The 24,700-nt window shown below is 38.6% G+C and overlaps 2 protein-coding genes across 3 annotated transcripts in view; both read right to left on the reverse strand.

Annotated features, from left to right (window-relative positions):
- ZNHIT6 (zinc finger HIT-type containing 6) overlaps positions 1–15,885 on the reverse strand; it is a 29,328-nt gene extending 13,443 nt beyond the window's left edge. Inside the window, exons 1-8 of the mRNA XM_009088567.4 lie at positions 15,799–15,885; positions 14,514–14,579; positions 14,324–14,430; positions 14,158–14,243; positions 12,833–12,936; positions 6,212–6,280; positions 5,348–5,428; positions 4,758–4,838 (exon numbers count right to left, since the gene is read on the reverse strand). Coding sequence (XP_009086815.2) covers positions 4,758–4,838; positions 5,348–5,428; positions 6,212–6,280; positions 12,833–12,936; positions 14,158–14,243; positions 14,324–14,430; positions 14,514–14,579; positions 15,799–15,863 — 659 coding nt within the window. The 5' untranslated portion in view covers positions 15,864–15,885. The remainder of the gene's footprint in view (positions 1–4,757; positions 4,839–5,347; positions 5,429–6,211; positions 6,281–12,832; positions 12,937–14,157; positions 14,244–14,323; positions 14,431–14,513; positions 14,580–15,798) is intronic.
- Positions 15,886–16,405: 520 nt separating this feature from the next.
- COL24A1 (collagen type XXIV alpha 1 chain) overlaps positions 16,406–24,700 on the reverse strand; it is a 121,944-nt gene continuing 113,649 nt past the window's right edge. For both annotated transcript variants that reach the window (XM_030226696.2, XM_018912278.3), the window contains 7 exons: positions 22,115–22,150; positions 21,993–22,019; positions 21,759–21,824; positions 20,837–21,005; positions 20,060–20,169; positions 18,741–18,956; positions 16,406–18,248 (listed from right to left, as the gene is read on the reverse strand). In XM_030226696.2, coding sequence (XP_030082556.2) covers positions 18,102–18,248; positions 18,741–18,956; positions 20,060–20,169; positions 20,837–21,005; positions 21,759–21,824; positions 21,993–22,019; positions 22,115–22,150 — 771 coding nt within the window. In that variant the 3' untranslated portion in view covers positions 16,406–18,101. The remainder of the gene's footprint in view (positions 18,249–18,740; positions 18,957–20,059; positions 20,170–20,836; positions 21,006–21,758; positions 21,825–21,992; positions 22,020–22,114; positions 22,151–24,700) is intronic.

Below are 24,700 nucleotides of genomic sequence, written 5' to 3' on the forward strand. Positions count from 1 at the left end.
TCAACATTTGCAGAAAATGCAAAGAAGAAATAATGCCTGAAATGTGCTAATTCTAGCACACTCGTTCTGCAAGATGAAGTTTCTTTTTAAAAGAAACTGAGTTATGTGTGAAAAGCAGAAAGCAAAGACTATTAAGTTCCCTTGGTTTTACATGAAGTTATTCACAAATGATAATGCAGAAGGAAGTGCCCAAGGAAGAGATCATGAAAAACTAAGGAAAACATAAACAGCTCAACACTTGAGGCTACCATCAACATATTTCAATAACAGGGTTTTAAAAATGATCTTAAAGTAACTGACAAAAGAAATATCTAATAGATATTTTTTAAGATAAGGAAATAATCTAAATAATCTAAATGCTACATTAAAAAAATGTGGTTCCATTACATTTCTACTACTTTTTAAATTCTAGGATAATTTTCCAAGACTGTGTTGGCTTATTTGCCCATACTAAGACAAAAAGCTTCACCTTCCTAAATCTATTACTGCGACTACTACAACCTACTGATGTGATCTAACCCATAGTTATTTAAAAACAATAGACTACAAAAGAAAATTCTCTTTGAGCACAGAGCTAAGTCATCCAAGGAAATAACTTTCATTTCTGCCAGCTGATCTTGAGACAGGGAAGTGATCCAAAATTACTAACATCATCCAGCCTTCTGGAAAGCAACTGAATTAAATCAGTTAAAGCAAAAGAAGTGTTCACCACCATAAAACAATAGCATTTAGTAGAGGAGAACCTCTGATACTTGTTTAGCAGATTTTCTTCCCTGTGGTCCACAAGAATTAAGTGCCAAACATGCCATTATTCTCATGTGCCCCAGCCAGTGCCACCACAGACAGTTAAGAAGCCCCTTGAAGCTGGAACTGGCACAAAAATCCTTTTGGTATTTTTTGCTTTCTGAGTAATTGAAGCATGAGCTAAACCAGTACTGATACAGAAAACAATTCTACAACTGATTCAGTATCCATTCCTGTATGATGTGGCAGTTTTACAACAGGAAGGTGACAGGATATAGTCTGGTACAGTTCTGTACTCCAGCTCCTTCATGGGTTTACGCTACTGAAAGCAGTGGCCTTTGGAAAGCTCTTAAAGCAAACCAGACTATTTTCTAGGCACCTAAATATTCTGCCAGTGCATACTCCGACCTTCAAATCCCCAAAAAGTTTTCTGCAACAACTGATTCTGAAACAACACTCACATGCTACTCTGGATAGGCCAAAAAGAACATTTCTATATAAAAAACCTACCACTGATGTTTAAGAAAGCATTATTTTTCAATTCTATTAAATCCTATAATGTGATTAAAGTGTCAACTATCTAAACAAGATTCATGAAAGACATTACTGAACACAGTAAAAGAGATATTCAATTTTTGTGGTTTATCCTCACTTAGGTTTATTTAATTGTCTCTGAAAGTATCTACTGCAAATTAAGCTTAAGTTGCAGTTATTTCTCTTAGAGAAATAGGATCATCTTATATGATAAGGCTGAGTAAATTAATTTCTCATTAAGTATCTGCAATTACAAAACAACCTAACTCTGACTACTAACTTACTAATAAAAAAGACCAAGGATCTTTTTGATTTTGGAAGGGCTGGTTGCTGGTTTGGTTTCGTTTTTTTTGTTACACAAAGCCTGATAAGGCTATTCTCAGGAAAATGAGAAGGTGCATTTCCCAAACCACACTGTGTAATTTGGCTGTTGCACCTTTCCTTTACTTTCTGGAAAAAGCAATACTCTTACTATATGAAGTCACTTTGAAGGCATCCCAACTAAAGGTCTGAAGACAGTCAGGACACTAATTTATCCTGAAGAAAGAAAATACTACTTTATGAAAGAATGTAGACTATAAAAATCATCCAAGAGGCAGAAGTTAAACCTTCATTGGAACTGTTACAGCCAAGGAGAGAATGGACACCAACACTAACTAAATATTGCATAACAGGTGATTGAAGCAAGCAGTATCCAAATGGAAAAGTATTCTGACCCATTCAAAGGTAGATTTTTTCCAAACTTCATTTAAAACCAAAAGGTTTTAAACAAAGAAGAGAGTTATGTAATGCTTGTTTTTTGAAACCCTCCTTTGCAAGACTCCTCATGAAATAAGTGTCGCAAATGAGAAGATAAACCAAATGTAACTAAGAGTTACAGAGCATGAAATGACAGTTAAAGTTAAGACATGAGGAGAAATTATGCTTTAGGTTACCCCAATTAACTGAGGAGTGCTACCAATTCATACTGAAAGCAATTCTTACAAACTGGTTTTAGAGAAGACAGAAATAAGAACTTATAAAGTTCTCTAAGAACTGTCACCACTGATGGTAAAAGACGCATAGCAAGAAGAAAGCAAGGACTTGGCAGCTATCCATGATATCTGCACACCAGGGGCTTTCTCAAGTTCCACCGAACTCCTGCGAGAAAGCAGAAATCAGAACTTCATGGCTAATCCATATTTCTGGAGAAAGGAAAAATAAAACCCCAAAAATTTAAAGCATTCTACAGAGGACCTTCAAACTAAAAGGATGATTTGCTGTGAAACACAGAAAACAGCCAAAACTAAACCACAAACTCCTGTTTCATAAACAAATGCAGGAAATACTAAAATCCCTCTGTAACATACTTATCTTAAAATTAGAAGACTAACATTTCATAATCCTGTTTAGATACTCTCTGAAACACCACTGCACTGCCTCAATAATACAAAATTGTAACCATAAAAAGGATTTTTTTCCAGAAGGTTCTGCTAAGCCGAAAGCCAACATTCGATGCGACAACACATTACATGTTCTCAACTTTTCTATCTAGTGCTTGTGGAGAAGAATTTTTTTTGGTGGGCACAGGAGCTGTAGATAACAAAACATTCATGTAGACTTAATGTATCAGTATCCTACACCAATCCTACTCCTTCAGTCTGCCCTCAAAGTGATGGAAGAGCATTTTGGCATAGAGGAATATACAGCCTAAAATCACAGAATGAGGAGGCACAGGATGAGAAATTATACTGAGCTGACAGTGGCACTCAAGGGTACACAAACCAGCAGTTAACGTTTCCCACTGTTACAGAAACACAGATAAAGAAAGGTGAGGGAGCTCTGTCTCCACTCGGTTTTTGATCCATAAGGAAGACCAAGCAGCAAGCTGGTCATGTTTCAATCACAAGTACTTCCACTGCAGTTCCAGCTATTGATTCAGAGTACAAGCCAATACTCTCCAATTAACTTAGGGACGAGGAACAAAAAGGACAAAATAATCAAAACAAATTCTCTCTTACTTATCTGTAATGCAACTACAATAAAAATCTGCATTCCCTCACAGAGATGTTGTCACAACAACCGCTCTGAGCGCCTGCTGCCACAGACACAGCTTCTGTTGACAGAAGTGACTTTATGCTGACAAAGCAGTCCCACCATTTCAAACAAACTTTGTTCTTTCCTTTCAGAGGAGGAATTTTTTTTCAGTACACTGTTTCCTTGACCTGTCTGCACTGCCCCAGCTGGGCCTGCTCCACAAACTTCTATGAAGAGATTCAAAAATTTCCAAGTGAGGAACTGCAGTTCTTAAGTCAAGACACACTTCTATTTTAACTTTCTACTGGTTCTCCTGTACATTAAACTTTACATTCACCAAGTGGGGTAAGTACCAATTACTCCAACCTCATTATCAATCGTATGTAATAATCAGGGCTCTGTATCTTCAAATTCACTTAAAAACAACAGGTTTCCAGCTGGCAATTCTGATGGCAAACATTACAACCATATATGAAATAATGATTGCAAAGAGAAAAAAAAACAATCAAAATCATTAAGTTTGCATTTGAATTTGAATTGAAAAGTACATTACACATTTTTTAATATTACTGGGAAAAATCCCCAGCATAAAATGGAAGTTAAGTTACAGCTAAAATTCTTACAATATATCCTTATTTCCCCCTTAGAAATAATGTATCATATTTCAGGGAAGCATATTATTTCCATTTGTTACATTTGAAGACAAAAATGTAATTTCAGATGCCTAACTAAGAATCACTGGTGAACCACAGTAAATTATGCTACTAAGCTGATACATATCCTTTTCAGTAACAATGACAAAAGGGTGGAGTGTTCAGAATGGTTTTTATACTAGCAAAAAATATTTATTTGAAGCTTAATTTTGAAGTTCAAGATTATTGTCTGTTCTGAAAAAAAAGAAAACAATTCTGCAAAAGTGTGAATTCTGAAGACATAAAAGCCCACATCCAGAAATATGGTAAAATGAAGAGGGATAAGCAAGTAACTTTGAGAAAAATGTGCAATTTCAAATGCAGTGACTGGATTGTGATAAACACATAATTTTTGCTGCACTGATTTAAAAAGATAAATCTCTTTGACTATCACTTCAACTCCCTCTGTGGATTAAAATATCCACAGCAGAACTTCCAGAAGGAAATGGATGTATGCATTTCGGTGGGTCAATACAATTATTTAGCATTTTAACACAGAACTGTGCTCTTTTACATTGACATGGACTGCTGCTGGAGCAGTTTAGGTACAGGCACACTCACTCAATAATTGCACTGAAATGTCAATGCTCACATAGTAAAAGACAAAGAATTAGCATTTTTGCCAAATCATTTTTATAACCACTTGTAATTACTCACTGAAGTTTAATCCATGAGATTGTGCAATCTCCAATTGTAATATTAAGGACTAAGAAATGTGTTAAATCTTCTTGTTATTTTTAATTAGTAAGCACATAAACTGAACCACCTTACCTGACAGAGTTTCGGCTCCTGTTTTCTATTTTCATTAAAATTCGTACATCTGATTGAGGAGATGCTGTATAGATTTTTAATCTGAAAAAAAAAAAAACAGCAAAGATGCAGAAATGACGTACAATGACTTTTCTTCCTGTCATCCAAAAGAGATGGATCTCTTATGCACGTCAACAGCCAAAATAATGTGTTTTTTTCATTAAAACAATAATTTGTCACATACTAGGTGTTTTCTATAAATGAGGGTTATAATTATTAGCATGTTTTTCTAATTATTCTGACGGTTTACTGTCACCTCCACTGAAGTTAATTATGGTTACATTTTTCATAATTACAGTTGCTTTATTTGCTCTTTATGCCATGAGTCAATTTCTTAATTTTTTGCTTGTTTAAATTTGGTGGCTGAACCCCACGGTTAGTTGGTTGGTGAATGTTAGGATGGTTTTCATCACAGGAATTAAAGATGTACTGCTGACTGGGAACTCAGCTCTGCAAGCTGATTGTGCAGCTAATTTAAGCCATGTATTCAGAACCATTCCCTTTTATTAGTGCACTAGATCAACTAGGCAGGAAAGTTATTCAATACCCACCTTTGACAAACTACAGGATCTGACTCCACTGGATCAATGTATGGCTTGAGGATATCAGCAAGTGTTTTGTCGTCAGGCACCCTTTCAGCAAAGATAAAGATCAAGCATGTGAGACATCCTTCATCATGTCCACAAATATCTACTGGGAGTCACCTGGAGGAAGCTGTATATTAGCATGCTACAGTGGCACAGCTGAGTAGTTTATGGGAGGATCATAGGAGTGTATCAATACTGCACAGATATGGGTAGCTTTATCTCAGTTTCAGCACTGGGATTTCACAGGCATGTATGAGGAGTAAACAGATGCATATCTCTAGTTTCTAACCCTGCAAAAGAAACATGCTCTTCCTGCAGCCCTAGGAGCAGACAAGCACATAATTCTCATCTCCCTTCAGGCTAGGAAAAAAGGAGAAACATTTGTCAATAAAAGCTTATTTTTTTGCCTTTTCAGAATGTGTTTGTGGACTTTCCTACAAAGCAAACAATGAAACCATTTCACCCTGTATGAAGGTCAGTTCCAGAGTGCAGGTGAGGAGGGGTGGCAAATTGTGCTGAACATCTGCTCCATGAGAAGAGAGTCTGTCAGGTGTAGGGGTACTACTATTAGGAATATACAAACTCTCTATTTACATAGAGAAAAGGACTAACAAACATGCCTGATTTGGAAAGCCTGCTAGCTCTCTGAGAGAAAATGACTACACAACTTTCAATATTTTTTAGACTGAAATGCTCTTTTAAGACTAAAATAAATACCTGAGTTTACCTTGTATAACAGAACTCAATAAGAACTGATCAAAATATTTTGCAGTTCAACTTCAACAGATTAATTGAAACTTTATAAAAATCTTTTTTAAAGCTCTGTACCCTTTTAAAGTGTATTCAGCGTGACAGTGAGGAAATATGAGCTTCAAATGCCAGTAGAACTTGTTCTCCCTGAAAACAAAAAGAAATGCATATTCTTAGTCTTAGTTGGTAACAACTACCATTTTTTTTCTGTGATAAATCTTGGTAACCTACAGCATAGGTGCAGAAGAAAATACACAGTTAAGATTTTGAATGGCTTCAAAGAGTAAAAGGGGCATGCAGAGAAGCTGAGATGTCCTTTAAAGATGAAATACTCCCACATCCTGCTAAACTTCAAATCCGCATGGAATGAAAATCTGTTCCTTACAAATATAATATCACCAATTAATTGATCAACAGTATTTCACATTTTAAAAGTGAATATATTCCAGCTGCCCTTAAATTTCAGAAAAGGAAACTGCTTTTTGGCATATCACCCAGGACAGATTACCAAACCTCTACATCAATAACAGCCAGAGTCCCAGGTGAGGCTGGGTCCTACAGAACACAGGGGACTCAACCTTTTCCAGCAAGGATGGCCTCAACAGAAAACGTATCATGGTCAGGAAAAGAAGTTGCCTTCTGGAGTAACACGAATAAGAGAAGTTAGAAAGAACAAACACTTGAAAGAAAGATTGTAAAAGTTCTGGTAGAGACAAAGTGATGTCACATTCCTTTCTTCTGTACATCAGTTGTAATTTTAAGACCCACCTTCCCTTTCCAGCTAGCATAAGTAATACCTGAGAATAGAAGCTACTGAAGCATAGCTTGAGAGCAGTATCATCTTAGGCAGTATTTCTAGAGAATACTTTGCTACATCAGGCAGTCCCTATTTGCCCTTTTGCTCATTTGCAGAAAATCTGCAGAAACTTTTCTGAAAGAATTCCCTAAGAGAAAGCACAATCTAAAAGGTAGGTTCTTGGCCTTTTGTTCTGTTTCAGAAATTCACACTCATAACAAACAGCAAAGATTTAGAAATTGGAGCTCAAACACCTGTGAAGCACAGGGATATCTAATGGTGTCTTTTTTTTAACTACTTTTTTAAACATTGTTATGATGAATCATTGCATCTAGGATAATCACCCTCAGTTATGCAAAGATTCTGGTCTGCCATAAAAAATAAACACGGTGTTGTTCCAACATGTTGTTTAATTTGTTTATCAAGCAAATGAAACATTACCCAGCAGGTTCTAGCTCGCTGCAGAGACGTGTATGTGCATCCACTAGCAAAACAGCAAACTTAGCTGCTCCAAGAAAGCAATAATTAGAATGAAACCAATTAATGAAGTCCAGGGTCCCCAAAGCAACATGTGCCTCAGCAGAGCTGTGCAGCATGCCTTGCAATTCCTCCCTTCTTTCTGCTCATGTTTGTTAAAGTAGAGAATGAAAATGTGGAATTAGAGAACATCAGGTCTGGAAGAGGTAAGAAGACTGTACAGCCAGAGCTGGAGGGTAACACAGAAAACATTATTAATCATATAGCATATATATAATCAGAAATTGACACAGAATTTGGGCCCATGAATCTTATGCTCTTTTGCATATTGGTATGACAGTCTTAAATTACCAAACTGCAAAATGTTTTGAAATAACTCAAAACCATTGAGTGGAATTTTGGGAGTTTTTTGCAAGGTAAGTAAAACAAGGTTTTGCAATTCTTATCTTGACAGCTGAAGGAAGCACCAACGTTACCATGTACACAGAGCAAACTGGAATATTCCTAAGGTTATGTAACCACTTCAGTTCCCTTGTGATTCCTCTCAAACATGTTAATATCTGCCATTTAACACGGAATGGTGTTATTTCAAAGCACTTTCCCAGGGAGACTAGTAAAAGTTTAGACATAGAAATAGGGTCATCAACATTAGCTGAAGGAAACTATTATGATGGGCACATTTATTAAAATGTTGATAAAGACTGTTCAGAGGAGGGCTTTGTTCTGTGTTATTAACTAACATGAGGCTTGGTAGCATCTATTCATGTAACTCACCATCTTTCACAATTTTTTCAAACAGTCCATGTTCATCTATTTTAAGTGACCCTTTCTGTGACACTTTGATCTTTAAATCAAGACAGCCAAAGCATGAGACAAACTATGACACAGCTCACAGAAACATGTACGTTGCCCAAAGGACTGTCTCTAACACAGGCACTTGAAAAATATTCCAAAAAGAACTAGCAATCTGCTACCTGTTGCTAGGAACACTCTACATGTGTCTGTAAACGGCTGTCACAGACACATGCAGCACATCCTCATTTCACATGCAAGACTGATTCCCTGTGGGCTCACTGAGGCAGACTCAGTTCATCACTGCAGCTGTAAAATCAGCTTAGAGGATTCTTCTCAGACTTCCGCCCTCCCTCCCCCCTCCAGGCACAATCTAGTCTATGGAATAGTGCACAGAAAGTACTGTGAATCAGGGAAGCTGGACTTAAAAAGCTTGTTTCTTATCAAAAAATTCCACTTTGATAAAACAGAAATGTTGATTTTTTTCTCAGCAAACTAATACCATAACTGGCAATTAATGATTTAATCTCTCTTCAAAGTACTCCTGCCTGGAAGTAAATGGCAAGCAGAAAGAGGTAAGAAAGTTTAAGAACAGGATAGAAGTAGGCAAGAAAAAAAAGAAGCTTGGAACAGGAACAGCCTCAGAGGCTTCCTCTAAGCATCTCCTCTCAGTTTTGTCTAGAATGCAGTAGAACTGTTTTAAACACATTTAGAAGGTGTTTTTAAATGTGTGTGTACATATATGCAAACTCAAATATTGACAAAAATTCCAAAGTCATCATATCATAAGATATCAACTGCAGTTCTGGCTCTACAGAAGTATTTCACTGGCAGCCTGTCAAAGATAGTGATTCACTGATGATTCTGTTTCAATTCAGCAACTAGTATTCTTAAAATATTAGTATACAGGATATCTTACGTCAAAGTGCAAATATTGTAGTATTTCCTGTCTCTTTAATTTTGAACTCATAAAAGTGATTAAAAGGACATGAAGTTTAATGACAGACCAGTTATCCTTTCATCTGACAATATCCAGTACTCTGTCAGAATGCACTGAAGTTTAACTGAAGTACTGGGCATTCAGCTTGTATAGGTTTGGATAATACTGAGTTCCTTTAGCAAATTTAACTTTCTTCTTCATGGGTCCAAGAAGGCAAGCAAATCTATGTACTAACTAATTTCAAGTTTAATAGCTCCAGCAGTGTAATTATCAAGTCAAAACCTAGGTCAGAAAACTCCTTGCTATGTTCTCAAAATCAACACTTCAAATAATAATTGCAATTATCTCTACCTAGCTACCTAGAGCTGACATTTTAGAACTTTCAGTTCTGTACCTCAAAGCGTCACAATAACGATCTCCTAAATTATGCTAGTCCCAAATCTCCACACTGGATTTTTTTCTCAAAATGACATTAAAGAGGTGAAGTTCATCTAAGAACTTCCTCCTCCTCCCACATATATCCCTCTGACCAAATGCTCCCAGGATGCAAGCATGCCTGCTACAAGAGAGGTTTGTAGACCTCTGGCCCCTCTTGATGGGGAGGAGAGGTAAAAAGGATTTGGTCTGGGAGATATGCTGTGAACAGAGTGTGGAGGAAGCTGGCTGGAAATGTCTATGACACTGCAAGCAGCAGGGAGGGCTGGTGTAGGGCAGCACAAGCTGCAGAGCTCAGGGAACTGCACTGCCCCATTTCAGTGTCTCACTACATCATCTCCTGCTGGGGAACAGGAGCCATGGACTTGCAAGCTCATTCCCCTCTTCCTGTTTGACCTGCTGGCTGGAGCTTCCCAGCTGGTGCTCCGGCCCTTGGTTTCAGTCTGGCCTCACCCTTCACCCTTTTCCCAGAGGCTTCCTATCCCATCAATCCACTCCATCAACTCCATGGAAGAATGTATCCAGTGGGCAACTCTCAGCTGTATTGAAAATAAGGGCACCACAGGAAATGTAGGATGAAGCAGCACTTTAAAAAATAATTTATGAATAAGAAATCAGATGCACCATGAGTTCACACTCTGGACTCAGACACTACTTTCTAATGACCCTCCATTACCTAGATATTCAATATTACACATTAGTCTAACCCATGTGTTGCCCAGCATTGGCACGTATGCTTCCACAACATGGGATTTAGCAAACAAACTCATGGAATCCAGGAAGTGAAGAGTCTGGCTAACACATCAAAACAACACTGATGTGTCCTCCAGTACTGGCACAGGCAGGGGATGACACAAGAATACATCTTGTACTTCCTAGTTCTGGACTACTCTCATTCCTGCCTTGTACTGCCCAACAGCTTGGCTCGCAGGGAGAGTGTCAGGAGGACATGGGAGAAGCCTGTTCTCAGTTTTCCATGCTCAACAGATGTTGAGCAGCTTCACGGCTCCACCCTCTGGAGCAATCTGTCTGCAAATCTTAACTGACAAACAGCATGGGAAGGGGCTCACTTCTACAGGAGAGGGACACACCAGACGCTGAGCACTGTCAGGTGCTAAGCTCATATAATGGATATATGACTATCTGCACAACTTTACCTCATTTTAATATGATAGTCAACAAAATGCTATGGGTGTCATGAAGACCTGTGACACAGGTGCTAAATGCCTGATAATCACTGGTTTGACCAAACTTGATTCCTTAGAACCAATTTAAAGAGAGTGGGCAAAACATACCAATTAAAAAAAATCAAACCAAACAATCAAAAAACAACAATAAAAAAATTCCCCAAAACCTGGTGTTAATTTTTAATTTGCATCACTGAATTCAAACAGTCCATTGCTGTGTGAATAACAGTAGCAGCAACAGAGAGGAAATACATCCTCTGTGTAATAATCACTGAGCATATTCCATACCCTTGGACAGCATTTGCAAGAAAAGGACAGTGATTTCCGATGCTCTTCAGGACAGAGAATGTTACCAAGTCCTTTCTCGTGGGATGTAAAAGCTACAGAGAAGCTACCATTCCACAGCAACAACAAAAGTTCTCCAGGACTTTATGAATGACACCAACCAGTAAGGCATTTTACCAGAAAGCCTGTGAAATATTTCCATGCCTATTTGCCAAGAATTCACATTCCTTGCCCCATTCTTAATTCGTCCTCAACACAAGCTACACTTCTGTGTGTACCCAAAAAAGCTTTCTAGAGGAAAAAGAAAATAGTACATGAAGCCAAATGTCTATCAGTACAGCAGTGTACCATGCCCAGGACCTTCCCAACCATGTCAAACCTGCCTAGGTCTGTGTCCCTTCTGTTCTCTTACCAACTGACCCCAGCATTCCTGGGCTCCCTGCAGTTGCTCTTGAAGGCTGCTCTTTACCCTGTACTTGTTAAGTGTATGTTATTTTATCTGTAACACTGAGGAAACTCAGCTCTAAGCCTGAGGTACTTTTTCCAGCATGAGACTAGTAAAAGGGATCTGTATAAGGTAGAGCATGTAGCCAAAGACAGGGAAGTCAGTGCAGAGGGAGGCAACCTCTGCAAAGTCTGGGACAGGCCTGGTCTCTTCTGAGAGAAGACCTATAAATCTGAGGCAGAGGGAGGAGAAAATACGTCAGACAGCCTTTCTTTCTATTGGTTCAGTCTGGGTTTTCTCTAACAGAACTGGTAAAATATGTAACTTTAAAAGGTTACACTTCTACATCTATTTGATGATGCCTAAGGTTCTGCTAAAATCTACAAAACCAAACCCACCTGTGTTTTTTCCTAGAGCAACCTCAACGACCCAGGTGGGTGTGTTGAGCAGTTTCCAGGTGGGTTATTACTCTGTCAGAGACAGACCTCTGGTGGCCAGCCAGAGATCGGCACCGTGGAGTGCACAGCTCCCACAACAGAAGGAAAATGCATCCTTAAAACACAAACTGCCACCAAAACTGAGACCATGAACAAAACAAGCAAAGGAGCCATCATGGGCATATGAGCCATCAGGGATGTCACTGCTCTGAGATGCTGAGAAGGCATTTTTATTTGACCCCAGTATACCACTGAGCTGAACTGTAGACCTGATTCCTGTGACAATGAAATACTTCATAATTTCTTTCATTTTCACTGTGAAAATACTTTAAAATACAATCTCTGTATATTAGAGAAAAAACACAGTGTGGATAAAGGAAGAAATATTGAAATTTTCCTTAGCCTTCTTCCTGAATTTTTATCTGTCTGCACTTGTCTCTCTAAGCTGTGCTGTATCAAACATTCCCTTCCCCAGCACAGCAACTCCCACCACAGAATGCAACCTGGGTACTGAAGCACCCCTTCATGTTTGAAGTCAGCCTTTTCAGAGACAGGGATTTGTGCAAGCTTTCTACATCAATCAATCCCCTATCATAAAACCTCCAAAGAAGCATTTTCTTTTTCCAGCAAAAAACCCAAGTGTTAATTAAAAGAGCAGAACAGCACTGGTTCTTTGTTCTGTTACCCAGTGTTAGCATTTTTCAAAATAAAGCATGAATTATGTAAGCTCTTAAACTGAGCTCAAAGAACCTAAAGAAAATGAAAATGTAAAGCATGAAATATTAAACAGCTTTTGCAAAACAAGGTGCATCTAACGGATTTCAAAGCAAGCATATTGGTATGAAGTCAAATCCTCATCATTATATGCTCAAAATATTGCTGACTGTAACCAACTGAAGACTCACACGAAATTGAAGGTGGTAGAATTTTCTCTTCTTTTTGTAAATCCAATAGGCAGTGTTTTTAGCTCAATATTACACCCTCGAGCTTTGTTCCTCAAGGAGTATAACTAGAAAAAAATAAAAACATTTTTAAAATATTGAATTTATAAACCCCCTGAAAATTAAACAATTAAAAAGCTGACAGGAATTGTGAGAATATTATAGAAAAGGCCATATTTAATGAAATACTCTAATTTTTTAAAAAACCATCCCAAATGAAAAAAATTAACTACATCTAGAAACTCTCTGAAACATTTTTGTAAATTTCTTTACTATTAAGAAAGAACAGGCCAATGACCTCCACATAGTAGAAGTTCTTCAACATACCATGAAAGTCACAGTGTGACCACTGTGGGTGTAATACCACCACAAGGATGCCTTCTGGGTTAAAAACCTGCTGGCAGAATGGGTACACAAGCACCACCCAGCCACTGCCAAACTCTCATTTGAAGGTAGCGCTAAGGGCACCATCCCATCAATGTGCTCAGTACCACACCCCTAAAATTGGCACTCATGCAGCATCTCACCATCTTCAGCACACACTTCCAGGACATCATGGTGCTCAATACAGACACATGGAAGACGACTCCAACCAGAGAGGCAGCTGGAGTCTTCTGAATTTATTCTGTCATCAATGTGAATCCTGAGTGTAGGGCTATATTTCAAGGTATCTTCACAAGACTAGAAAACAAAATGGCCCTAATGCCTTTTTGTGATTTATCAATGAGTCAAAATATTTTAGAGTAGAGTTGGTTGGGCTTTTTTGGGTTTTGTTTGCTTGTTCATTGGTTTTAGTTTGGAGAGTGTGTTTGGTTGCTGAGAGAGCTTCAGCAAAAACCCGTTGTCCCTTAGAAGGCTACCTTTTATGTCACTCTTGCTTAGATTTAGTCTTTGAAGAGCTCTAGCAGTCATCATTTGGTACACAGGGAACCACATAACAATTTTTAGATGATTAATAAATTCACTGTTTACCTGGGAAGCATGTACTTAAAAATTCAAAAGTTGTGGAGGCATAAGGAAACAAACATTCAGACTTAACACACATCTGTCATCCAACAGCAACAGTGGTCATACATAAATTTAAGAAATGTTAGTGATCTTTTCTTCCAAGCCACTAGGCATCAATACTACTGCTGACATCTTTTGATTTTTTGCTCTAAAATTCAGGGTCATTCATACCTTCATAAGAGAGGTACCAGCTCTGGAATCTGAACTGGGACTACCTCAGTGGGAATTCAAAGGTTGCCAACCCTAATTCCAACAGAGCAAAAGGAGAATCAAAAACTTACAAGTCTCTTTGTTGCTGGACTATGCACAATACAATGTCGAGCAGCAGCATCAGCTGTCCTTCCTACATCTTCCAGGAAACGATAATCTGAAGGTAAAATAGAACAAAGAAAAATGTAGTGCCAGCCTAGTAAAACCAGGGAGTTTTAGAACACACACAGTCCTTACCACTCAGAAGGTTCAAGTCAGTAAATTCATTTACAGAGACAAATGCTGTTTTATCCCTGACTCCGTTACAGCTCAGTGCAAGCTTATGTTTCTTTACGCACAACAGGCTGAAATGACAAAAAAGGAATTAACATGCTGAGCGCATGAATGGGGGAAATAATCAAAACTGTTTAGTTCAGATAACAGATACCTGCACGAATATTTCATGCATCGGGGACACCTGTATTTAGCTTCTTCTTTGCTACAGGTTTCACACCTGAAGGAAGTAAAAAACATTTCTCAATAAGGGAACATTTTTGCACCTGACTGGCCAAAGGAAGTTCCTGCTTAAAAACCAGGCACTAGGCCATCCATCAGTATTTTCAGAAAAAGCTATTTTAAGTGCACTTTGAAAGGAGAGAGAGAGAAAATACAAATATCCTGGATTAGGAAAGGTGGCAGACAAAACAATACAAATATGGGGAGTATCTCCAAACACACACACATTAAAACACTATAGATGCTTGAAAGGAAAAAAACCCACATGCTAACTGAAGAGCTGGAAACAGAGCAAGCCTTTATCAGTTCATGCGTTGTGGCCTGTGCTGTTCTCCTTTTGCATCACCTGTACTATGCAGTATACCAGGCTGGCTTATAATACTCCCAGCTTTAGGCACACGGAAAATAAGTTTCATGGATTCACACTAAGCCCTGAACAATGCATCCTATTTTTTCACTAGAACAAAAAGAGCACAACACTGTCAGCCAAACAACTTTTGGCTGTCAGCAGGGCAAACTCCAAAGTCAGGGAACCTTTCAGGCACAATATGCAAGACTTATCATTTAAACTAATAAATACCACTGAAAAATTATATTCCTCTACAAATATGACCACGTTTTTAACTAGGCTATCAAAACAGCTGTTTCTCCCACTCTTAAGAAAAAGATCTTTATATGTCAACTGAAATAATTATCACTCTTATTTTAAATGTGACAAACAGAACAGAGATATAACAGTTTCCCCACTTCAACAAAGTTTCCGAGGATATACAAACGCACCATTTTCAACTCTTAAGAGATAAACGCCAGCCCTAACCCATTTCTCTTCCTCTTCCCACCACGTGCTCGCTGTTTGCCAGCAGTGAGGGCCTGAAGGACAAGCCCAGCAATCCCAACGCCTGACGAGCTCTGTGAATTAGCGGCACAAAGCCATTCTAAGAACGAGGGAAAAGGCTTTCAAACACTGCAAACCAGAAACGGGGAGTTATTCTTAACAGGAATTCCCCTTCCCTGCTCTGCAGGATCGCAGCAGCGCCCGCTGCCCACACCGCTCCAGGGAGGCTTTGCCCCGGCCGGAGGCAGCGCGCAGCCCCCTGCCCGATCGGGCCTCACCCGCGCGAGAGCAGCGCGGGGGCTGCAGGGCACAGGGCCACCCACCGAGCCCCGGGGAAGGCGCTCCCGAAGCCCGTGCCGCCGCTGCCGCCGCCGTGCCGTACCTGTGCAGGGACATCTTCCCGCCGCCCGCTGCCCGCCCGGGCCCGTCCCGGTCCCGCTCCGCCATGGCCGCGCCGCGGGGCCTCACGGGGCACGCGCGGCTTCTGCTGCGCCGCCTGGCGGCCGCGAGCCCCAGCGCAGCCGCACGGGGCCACCCCGGACCCGCCTCACTGGGGGCTGCGGGGCTCCGGGACCTGCGGGCTACAGCACCTGCCTCACTGCGGCCTGCGGGGCTCCGGGACCCGCCTCACTGCGGCCTGCGGGGCTCCGGGGCCGGTGTTCCAGCCAGGGAGCTTTCCAGAGCACGGAGGAGGCTTCCCGAGCCGCGCAGCTCGCCGCCCCCCGGCGCGGCGCTCCCCAGCCAGGTGACACCGGCATCCCTCCTTACCTGTCCGTGTCCCGCTGCACCGGCCGCCGTCCCCGCTGTCTGCGTGGGATGTGCATTTCGGCCTCAACTACGGAAATGCACATCCGAACAGCCTTATAAGACTTTAAACTTCTTGCTTTGAAAAAAGATATTTTCTGAAATTAAGAACTCGCAAAAATAGCGCAATGAGACGAATAAAAATATACACGAAGCAGACGGTTTTTAAAAATTTATAATCTTAGAAAACACCCCCTCATTTGCCAAAATATCACCTCCAAAGCCAAACAGAGCAAATGGCAAATGATGATGCCAGTGTATTGATCTTGAAAATATAAAAAGTGAGACATTTTCTTATCCTTCTGTAATCTTGCTTTGTTTTTTGTTTTATCAGATTTTTTTCAAAGTGGTCAGAAATGATGCTTTGCTACAAAATGTAAGATGGGATGTGCACATACATTACTTTGTAAAAGCTAACATTCCCCCTCTGGCAGTATTCTATGGCACAGAGCATATGCTTTTCCCCTTGGGAAGAGAAATGCTTCCACCTAAGGAAAGTGCCCTTCTAGAGGATTTTCATCATTTCTAAGAATGACCTGCCCAATATGAAACAGAAAAAAGTAAAAGACAGATAGCTTGGAAGCTTATTTTATTATACTTTGGTGGTGTGGTTTACTGCAGATGAAGACAGACAGTTGTTTGAACACTCCCGGGCTCCCTCAAATACAGTTCGGTATCACCTTGCCATGTACTGCTGAGCACACTTTGAATTGATAATAGATAGAGGCATATCAATATAAAGAGTGCTTTCCCTAATGGTAAATCTGTTCTTTTTTACTAACAAAAAAATTCACTGAACATTTTAGGCTTAATTTTAAAAACCCAAAATGATCTAATCAATTTTGCAAAAAAGTGGAATTTCTAAGAGGATGAAATGCTGATTATAATTTAACAGTAGCCATTCAGAAGACACACTATAGTAGATCTTTTCAGAAGTTACAAAATATATACAGAATATATCATCTTAAGATGGCTTTGGCATTAGCAATGTTAACTGAAATACAGAATTTAAAAGTCAAAACTACTTTAGGTAGTTCTTCTTACAAGGATTTTCACAACGGCTGTAACGGAAACTGTTCTGACTATATGCATCATATACAATATGCTGTCTTATACACCATTTCCAAAACAGTACACAAAAATATTTTAAACAAGAAATCCACATAAATAATGTTTTCAATTATGTGAAGTGTGTGACCAATGGTTTAAAATAAGTACCTTCACAATAGAAACATATTCTGATGTAACCAGCACATACAGTCTGAAAGATAAAAAGGACTCAAATAATCTCTGCTAAGGCCACAAGCACCCTGTGTTATGAAGAGCACCAAGGCAACATGGACAGGAAACACAAAGAGGTAGTGTGCCATCTGTTCAGATGTGTGTGTCCACGAAGGACTGGAATAAAGCAATGGTTAAGAAAAGAAGACTTATTGTACTGTGGCATGATTCACTTTTCATATAAAAGCTATTGCACATTTAGGAGCATTAGCAGGTATTGCTCCTCAGTATCATAAGTCTCCAGCTTTCCTCAGGATGGTGTTTGTGCAGTGCTGTTAAAAAGATTGCTAAGAACACTTGATGTCCTGAAAAACTCCAAGTTCAGACACTCCATTCCAGAGAATTATGCAAGAAAGCACCAAGAAATTTATTTTTAAATACTTTAAGAAAATTGCTTTAGTATTTTCTTTCTTTCTTTTATTTTTTCAATGTCATTTCTCCTTAGGAGGAAGTCTCTTTCTTCCTGAGGTTCTTTAACCAACAACACTTGAAAGGATTCTTCAGTTTCCTAGTAATTTTTCCTGCAATGGATCACCACTTTTGTATTCAATCTGTGCAGCAACTCCATGTTGATGCAACAAGAAACCTAGGACAGAAATCTTAAAGGAAGCAAACGGAGCCACTTTCTATGAAGTGCTGCTGGCCTGGTTTGAGGTGAGGAAGTGCATTAATTTGAACAACTGGAAGCTGATTCGTGTCCTGAGTGTGAAAAAAGAACTGTGTCTTATGCCAGCTGCCATCTTCAATCTGAAACACACAGGAGAAGCATATCAGAGTCATATAAAAGATAAGCCTCAAAACACAAATGAAAATTGTGCTTACAGAGTGAAAGAGAAGTAGTGCACAGAAGCGTTTATTCTCTCAGCAGTTCCTAAAGAAACTGTGTAATTTAACAAAAGCCATTTCTGAAGCCTGAATTTTCATTTTGAAGGTAACTTGTTCCAAATTTTCCTGGAGGACCTCCCTGCTTCTGTGCTGATATCTCTGCAGTGCCTTTGTACAGTCTCAAAATACACAATGCAAACAGCAAGTATAGATGCCCTGTATCACTGCAATTGCTTTTACCCTTGAAGAAATGATGAATTCAGTATCTAAAGGCTGGCATGTGCAGAGCTATGTAAAGAAGCAAGCTTTAAGGGATGTGAATCTAAATTATTGTCATTTATTTGGAGAGGGTTAGTAATGTCTAAACAGTACCTCTGTCCTCCCTTTGATAGTGTGACGCTAAAAGGTATTTACCATGCATTCATCCAGAAGCACTTTAGGTTCCAGGAGAGTATTTGCTTTAAATATTTGACCATTCCATCCTTTAAAGGTAACTGATGTCTTCTGGCCCCCTGCTGTAGTTAATGCCCACATGGGTGTGTTTAGACAATGGACTGTGATGCTGTGGGTTGCTTCTGAGCTCAGTAAATGAAGGAAGTTCATCTGCACTTTTCCAACACCGAACTCCAGCTGAATTCCGAGAGAAAAGCCTTGTTAGACTTACAGCTGGACTGTGCTGAATGGCTCAGCACACAAAGTGCCATGGATATGGCAGGATGCTGTTCAGGCACGGGAGCATGTACACATGTTTATATACATTGGGGTCAATGCCAAAGAGCACAATCTGCATTCCTCAGGGAGATGTTAGGTTCTATTACAGTCATTACTATAAACAGAAGCTTTCATAGCCCATTTTCAAAGCTTAAATATAAACATTTGCTGACACTTACAACACTGCTGAAGCACAGCTGGTCAGAAAACAGTATTTTTAAATAAGGAAACTGAAACAAATGCTTTTGTGATTCAAACAAAGATATTATCAGCAGCAGTGCTTTAACTGAAGCCACATCACTCTGCTGTTTAGTCTTCTTAGACCACAGGTTCTGGCAATACTGATAGTCCATTACAAATGCAAAAGTTCATAGGAGTATTTTGATTTGGAAAAAAAAATATAGTAACTCATTATACAAAAAGAATTTCTCCAAGACTATTCCATATTCAGGGATCTTCCAAATGTAGGAATGAATATGTGAACTTCACAGTATTTCTGAAACTCTTCATTGACTACAGTGTACATACAGAACTTCACAAACATAATTTCTTTTCCCAAGAGTTCAAGAGCTACATGTACAGAGGAGCATGAACTAATGATGTACAGAAAACTAGTCCCTCCATAATGGCATTTAAAAGTTCCTAAGTGTTGGAAAGCAGTAATAATTTTCTTTCTTTCTATTGTAACAACCTGAGCATCTCTATGCTTAGGTGTCCTGAGTGATGAGATACTAATATAGCCTAGAAGTATTTCAGGCTTATTTTTATGCCTTGTAAAAGAAAGTATAAAGCAAAACAAAATAATTCTATCAGCATAGATTGATTCTCACACAGTGAGAATTACTAACATATGTAGTCTCCAGAAAATCTCTAACTCCTGTACCAGAAGAGATAAGGTCCTTCCACAAAGATGCACAATAATGCCCCCCAGAAATCGAACTCTTTTTAATGAGTTGTGTAAATAAACATGCATTTGTTTAGAGTTCAAGCACAGACACAGTGTCTCTAGAAGCAATGCATACCTTTGTCACAGACAGTGGTGTTAAACATGTCTGACCACCTGCAGTGAAGTTGCAGAAAACTTCAATGGCATCAGAAGGACATCCAATATTTGGGTCAATCCAGTATTTTCCTATCAGTATATAATTCCAGACAGAAAAGAAAACCAAAATATAATTACTACTAATTTGTTAAAATATTCATACTTCTTGGCAAATATTACATATATTATCACTATACCTTCACAAGGAAATGAAAGGAATTTGAAAATGTTTTTACTATTAAAATTATACTAATAACAGATACTGAGAAAAATTACCATAATAAACCACTTCTGACTACAATCATACTGACAGCTTTAAATAGGAGGGGTTTTTTATTTGAAATATTGATTCAGGAACTTCTGACATACAATGACTGTCAGTGTATCTGACAGTGGTAATGTATATGGTATGCAATTTTCTCATTAGGAATCTAGAATCTTGCAAGATGAGCTATAAATATTTAGAAAACTTCAAACCACAAAATTGCATTCAGTTTCAAATTTTCTGGATACATCTGTTTACTGATAGATATTATCTGTCTAATGTTTATATATTAGATAGTTACATACTTTTACCTTTAAATTCAGAAATTTTATCTTAAAGATGAAATAAATCTATTTGTGAAAGGCACACCACAAGAGAATACAATAAAAAAAGAATAAAAACATTTAATCGATCAGATCAGAATTTTAGTGTAGAAAGCAACATTTGGAAGCAGCACCTTTCAAAGGTGCTTGAGTGAAAGTGGGCACTTACCATCTGCCACTTTAGGCTCACAGTGGAGCAAATCCCTGCAGATGCGTGCTGGGTTATCCCGTGTGCCAAGAGGGTTCTTGATGCTGTGCAGTAAATTGCTAAGGTAGTGGAGCGTTTTGAATATCTCTGTACTCTGATCTAGTAAAGTTACTTCAGTATTCTGGTATTTCTGCCAAGGGTCATTAGCAAATGTGTTACCACAAAGAAGAGTCACAACAACAGTATATGCAGTGAGAGTCAAATGTCAAATGGCCATTGAATAGCCAGCCAGAATCCAAGTGTTGATATGAATGCAATCAGCCATGTAAAACAACGTTAGGGGAACATATCCCAAGAAACAAGTTAGGACATTTTATTAAAATTGACAGAGCAGTGATGTTAAGGCAAGTTTAGGTCATGCAAATTTGTCATTATGATCTATTGACATAAAAATATGGATTTACCAGGAGAAAGAGGAAAAATTGGTGCATTTTTAAAGTAAACTTAGAGGTTTTAGATTTGAAATAGTGAAATTTACTCTCAGGCTTAAACTAAAAATATATATGCACATTTATTTGACTTCACCCACATAAGGGATTTTCATGCAACCAATGCAGCCTGACACCTATATGTTGATTTTTTTTATCAAACCCTAAATGCTGCTATTGTTATCTGTGTCTGAACAGATACAGTCCACTATGTGTGATAGTCAGTAAATTTTCACTACTACCAATCATAAAAAAGGTAGAAGTCTTAATGCTTCTCTTAATTTCATTTCAACTCTATTCTGTAAATCCTAGCACATTTCATTACATCCTATAATTACTTGCTATCCATTATTAATTTAAACTAAGTCTTTGAAAAGAAACCCTGTTATGTCCTCAAAAAATAAAATTACAATTGCATTCCCTGTATGATAATGTAAATACATTTAAATATATACCTCCATTTGCAAGGCAGCATTTGACTCAAACAAAGCTTGAACAGCAGCATTGAGATCCACTTGTTTCTAAAAAAATAGGTATTTCAGAATATAAAAAGATTAACAAGAATATACAAAAGTGCAGGTGGTAAATTCTTTGTACAGTGGAACAGGGAGTACATTTGAAGAGGATCCTGTTATTTTCCCTTTCAATAAAGCACTGGTTAGGTAGGCTAGGGCTGTTACAGAATTTACCCTTGGTCCTGGTGGTCCAGGTGGTCCCTGGAAAATGGGAAAAAACAGATATTAGGTGCTTCACATCTTTATATAGTGCAATCAAAATGGAAAAATACAAGCACAGTTTTTTATGCACTTACAGGTGGCCCAGGCTGGCCCTGCTGTCCCTGAGGCCCCTAGAAGAAATGGAGATAGAATGCAATGGTTATACATTAAAATCTCTGGGTTTTCATTTATGTATTTATTAAATCACAAACATGTCCAAGTGTGTATAAGGAAGAAGGTGTGATATCAGCTGTGATAAAGTTGTGGATTATTAGTTACTATTGTTAAAGCACCTTGCTCCATTTACATATGAATATTCATGCTGGAATTCCTCTGTTGTCTTGTTTCTCCAATTACTTCTGATAAGACAGGAACATTAAAGGCAATAGAAAGTATTAATATATAATGTACTAGACATTGTGCCAGTGTTATCTGTATGCTGAGAAGATAACTAGAAGGGTAAAGAAGATTACTTGAAGGGGTAAATAATCACAAGAACATTGTAAATAATGTTATCAGTAACTGCAAAAAACTAACTGATCCACTTTAATCCATGAGTATGTGCCAGGCTTTTATCAGTTTAATTTATCAGCAGTGTCAATTTTCAGCTAGAACATGCTATATTCATTGTTTTACAGTGATATGGCAGACTTCCTCTTTATTCAAGAAGTTATGCCTTCATTTTAGTGTGTAGGATGATTGCAGAGGAGAGGAGGAGAAGGAACTGCTTTTTCCTAGCTTACAGTGCCTACAATGCAGGTAAATCTGAGTTTTAGGCTACCTTAGGATTGAATATAGACCTTTCCAATACAATAAACCCATCTGAATCATTCTTTCAACTATTTATTCAACTATTCACATTGAGCTGGAATGGTTGAGGACATTTATTAATATGCAGTGACACTTGTGTCTCTGTTAGATTCTTATCTGCAGACTCTACATACTCAAAGCTTCTAGGGGCTATTGTAACAAATAATGGCACAGTGATCACAAGGAAAAGAATAGGTGGCAGTGCCTTAAGAGAAAAAGAGAAGGAATGAAAGGCATGGGCTAGATCTGCACCTTAAATGACTAAAACCCTTTCAACACAGCTAAGTCAATTTAAGCAGAACATTCTTTTGTCAGTGCTGCTTGTACCAATTACTTGAGCACAATAAGCTGTTCCAACAAAGCCCTCATACGTCAGTAAGATCACGCCAGTACAAAATCTCTGCCAAAAGTGAAATAATCTGATGTGACGTTGTCACGCTGACAAACGTTGTGAAACTGAGCTAGTCAAATAGGAATTAAGCTGTAAATCACTTGATAAAGTAATAACAGGTGTTTCTGCTGGGAGATTTCAAGGCAAGCAAGGTCTGTATGAGTGTCACTTCATGCTACAATTGCTGAACTGGGTTTTGCTCAAGCTGCTAAAAGCAGGGGCAGCTGGAAATGGTTAAAGACCAGATTCAATCTAATATTAATTCATGTATATTAAAAAAAAAGGATCTCAAACCAGACAGGAGCAATGTACCTAAGTCACTGAGGCTGCAAATTTATCAGTACTTAGGTCCTGAGGCAGAGCATGTGGTAGTGCCAGGGAATGCATCTGCTGGGGGTTACAGTGACAGCTGCACAAGTGAAGCATGTCTGCACATCACCTGCCCTGGCTCTGCTGAGGGCTCAGCTGCTGGATAAAGAAGCATGGGAAAATTGAGGGCCATCATATCATTCCAAGCACCAGCTCGATCCAAGGCTATGTTGATGGACTGCAAATGGCTTTGAGGAAAGATCCATGTTTTGGATATGTTCTTTGGAGAATAGAGGAAATTCAAAACTGAAGCAATTTCTGGATGTTTAGGTAGATGATTTTCTGATACTTAACCAAGAAGACTTTAATAAGATAAGGTCTGTGGGTTGTAAATATTGTGAGCTTTTCAGCTGATACATCTTATAAAAGATGTTAATCATAAATGTTGGCAAAAGAAAATAGAAGAACAAGTAAGTTTAGCACATATAGTAGTAATAGTACAGATATCCCTGTGAGTTCTGTGTGTATTAACTAGCTGTCATTACTTTTCTGAGTTTGATTATTGCCCAGCTTGAAATTTTCTTTGAGATCCTATTACTATTAAATATGCATAAAATATTGTTGTTATTCATTATTAAAAAACTGATCCTAGTTTACACAGATTACCTTCACTATTTTGGTATAGTTCCTCAGCTGTTGTAAATCAATTGGGTTTCACAGAGCTATACTGTTGTAAGCCAGCTGGGAAGGCTGACTCCACATTTAATTAATCAGGTCAGGTGCTGTTAGACTGCTCCAGGACACCTTCAGTCTCATGTGAATATATTACTGGCCTGTCTGATCATGCTTGCACAAGTATGTTTAGAATAAAATGAAAGAGAAAGTGTGAAAAAGAATCTTGAGAAACAAATTTGACATTGTAAGGATATATTTGTTTGTCTTGGTTCAGGACTTGATTATGCAAATACCAAATCAAGGAAGGGTACAAAGTCTTCAACAGTTTGTCCCTAAGTAACCACTGCTCTCGGATGAATAGGTGTCCTTGTTCTGAATGCTGAGATTTAGACATTCCAGTATAGTTTTCAGATCACTGAATGCTTCAGTTAATGTTCTATGTTCTTGGCATATGTCACCTTTTAAAGGCTCAAGAAGTCTTGGGACAAGAGCAGCT

The sequence above is a fragment of the Serinus canaria genome, chromosome 8 (genome assembly GCF_022539315.1).
Source record: "Serinus canaria isolate serCan28SL12 chromosome 8, serCan2020, whole genome shotgun sequence".
Lineage (NCBI taxonomy): Eukaryota > Metazoa > Chordata > Aves > Passeriformes > Fringillidae > Serinus > Serinus canaria.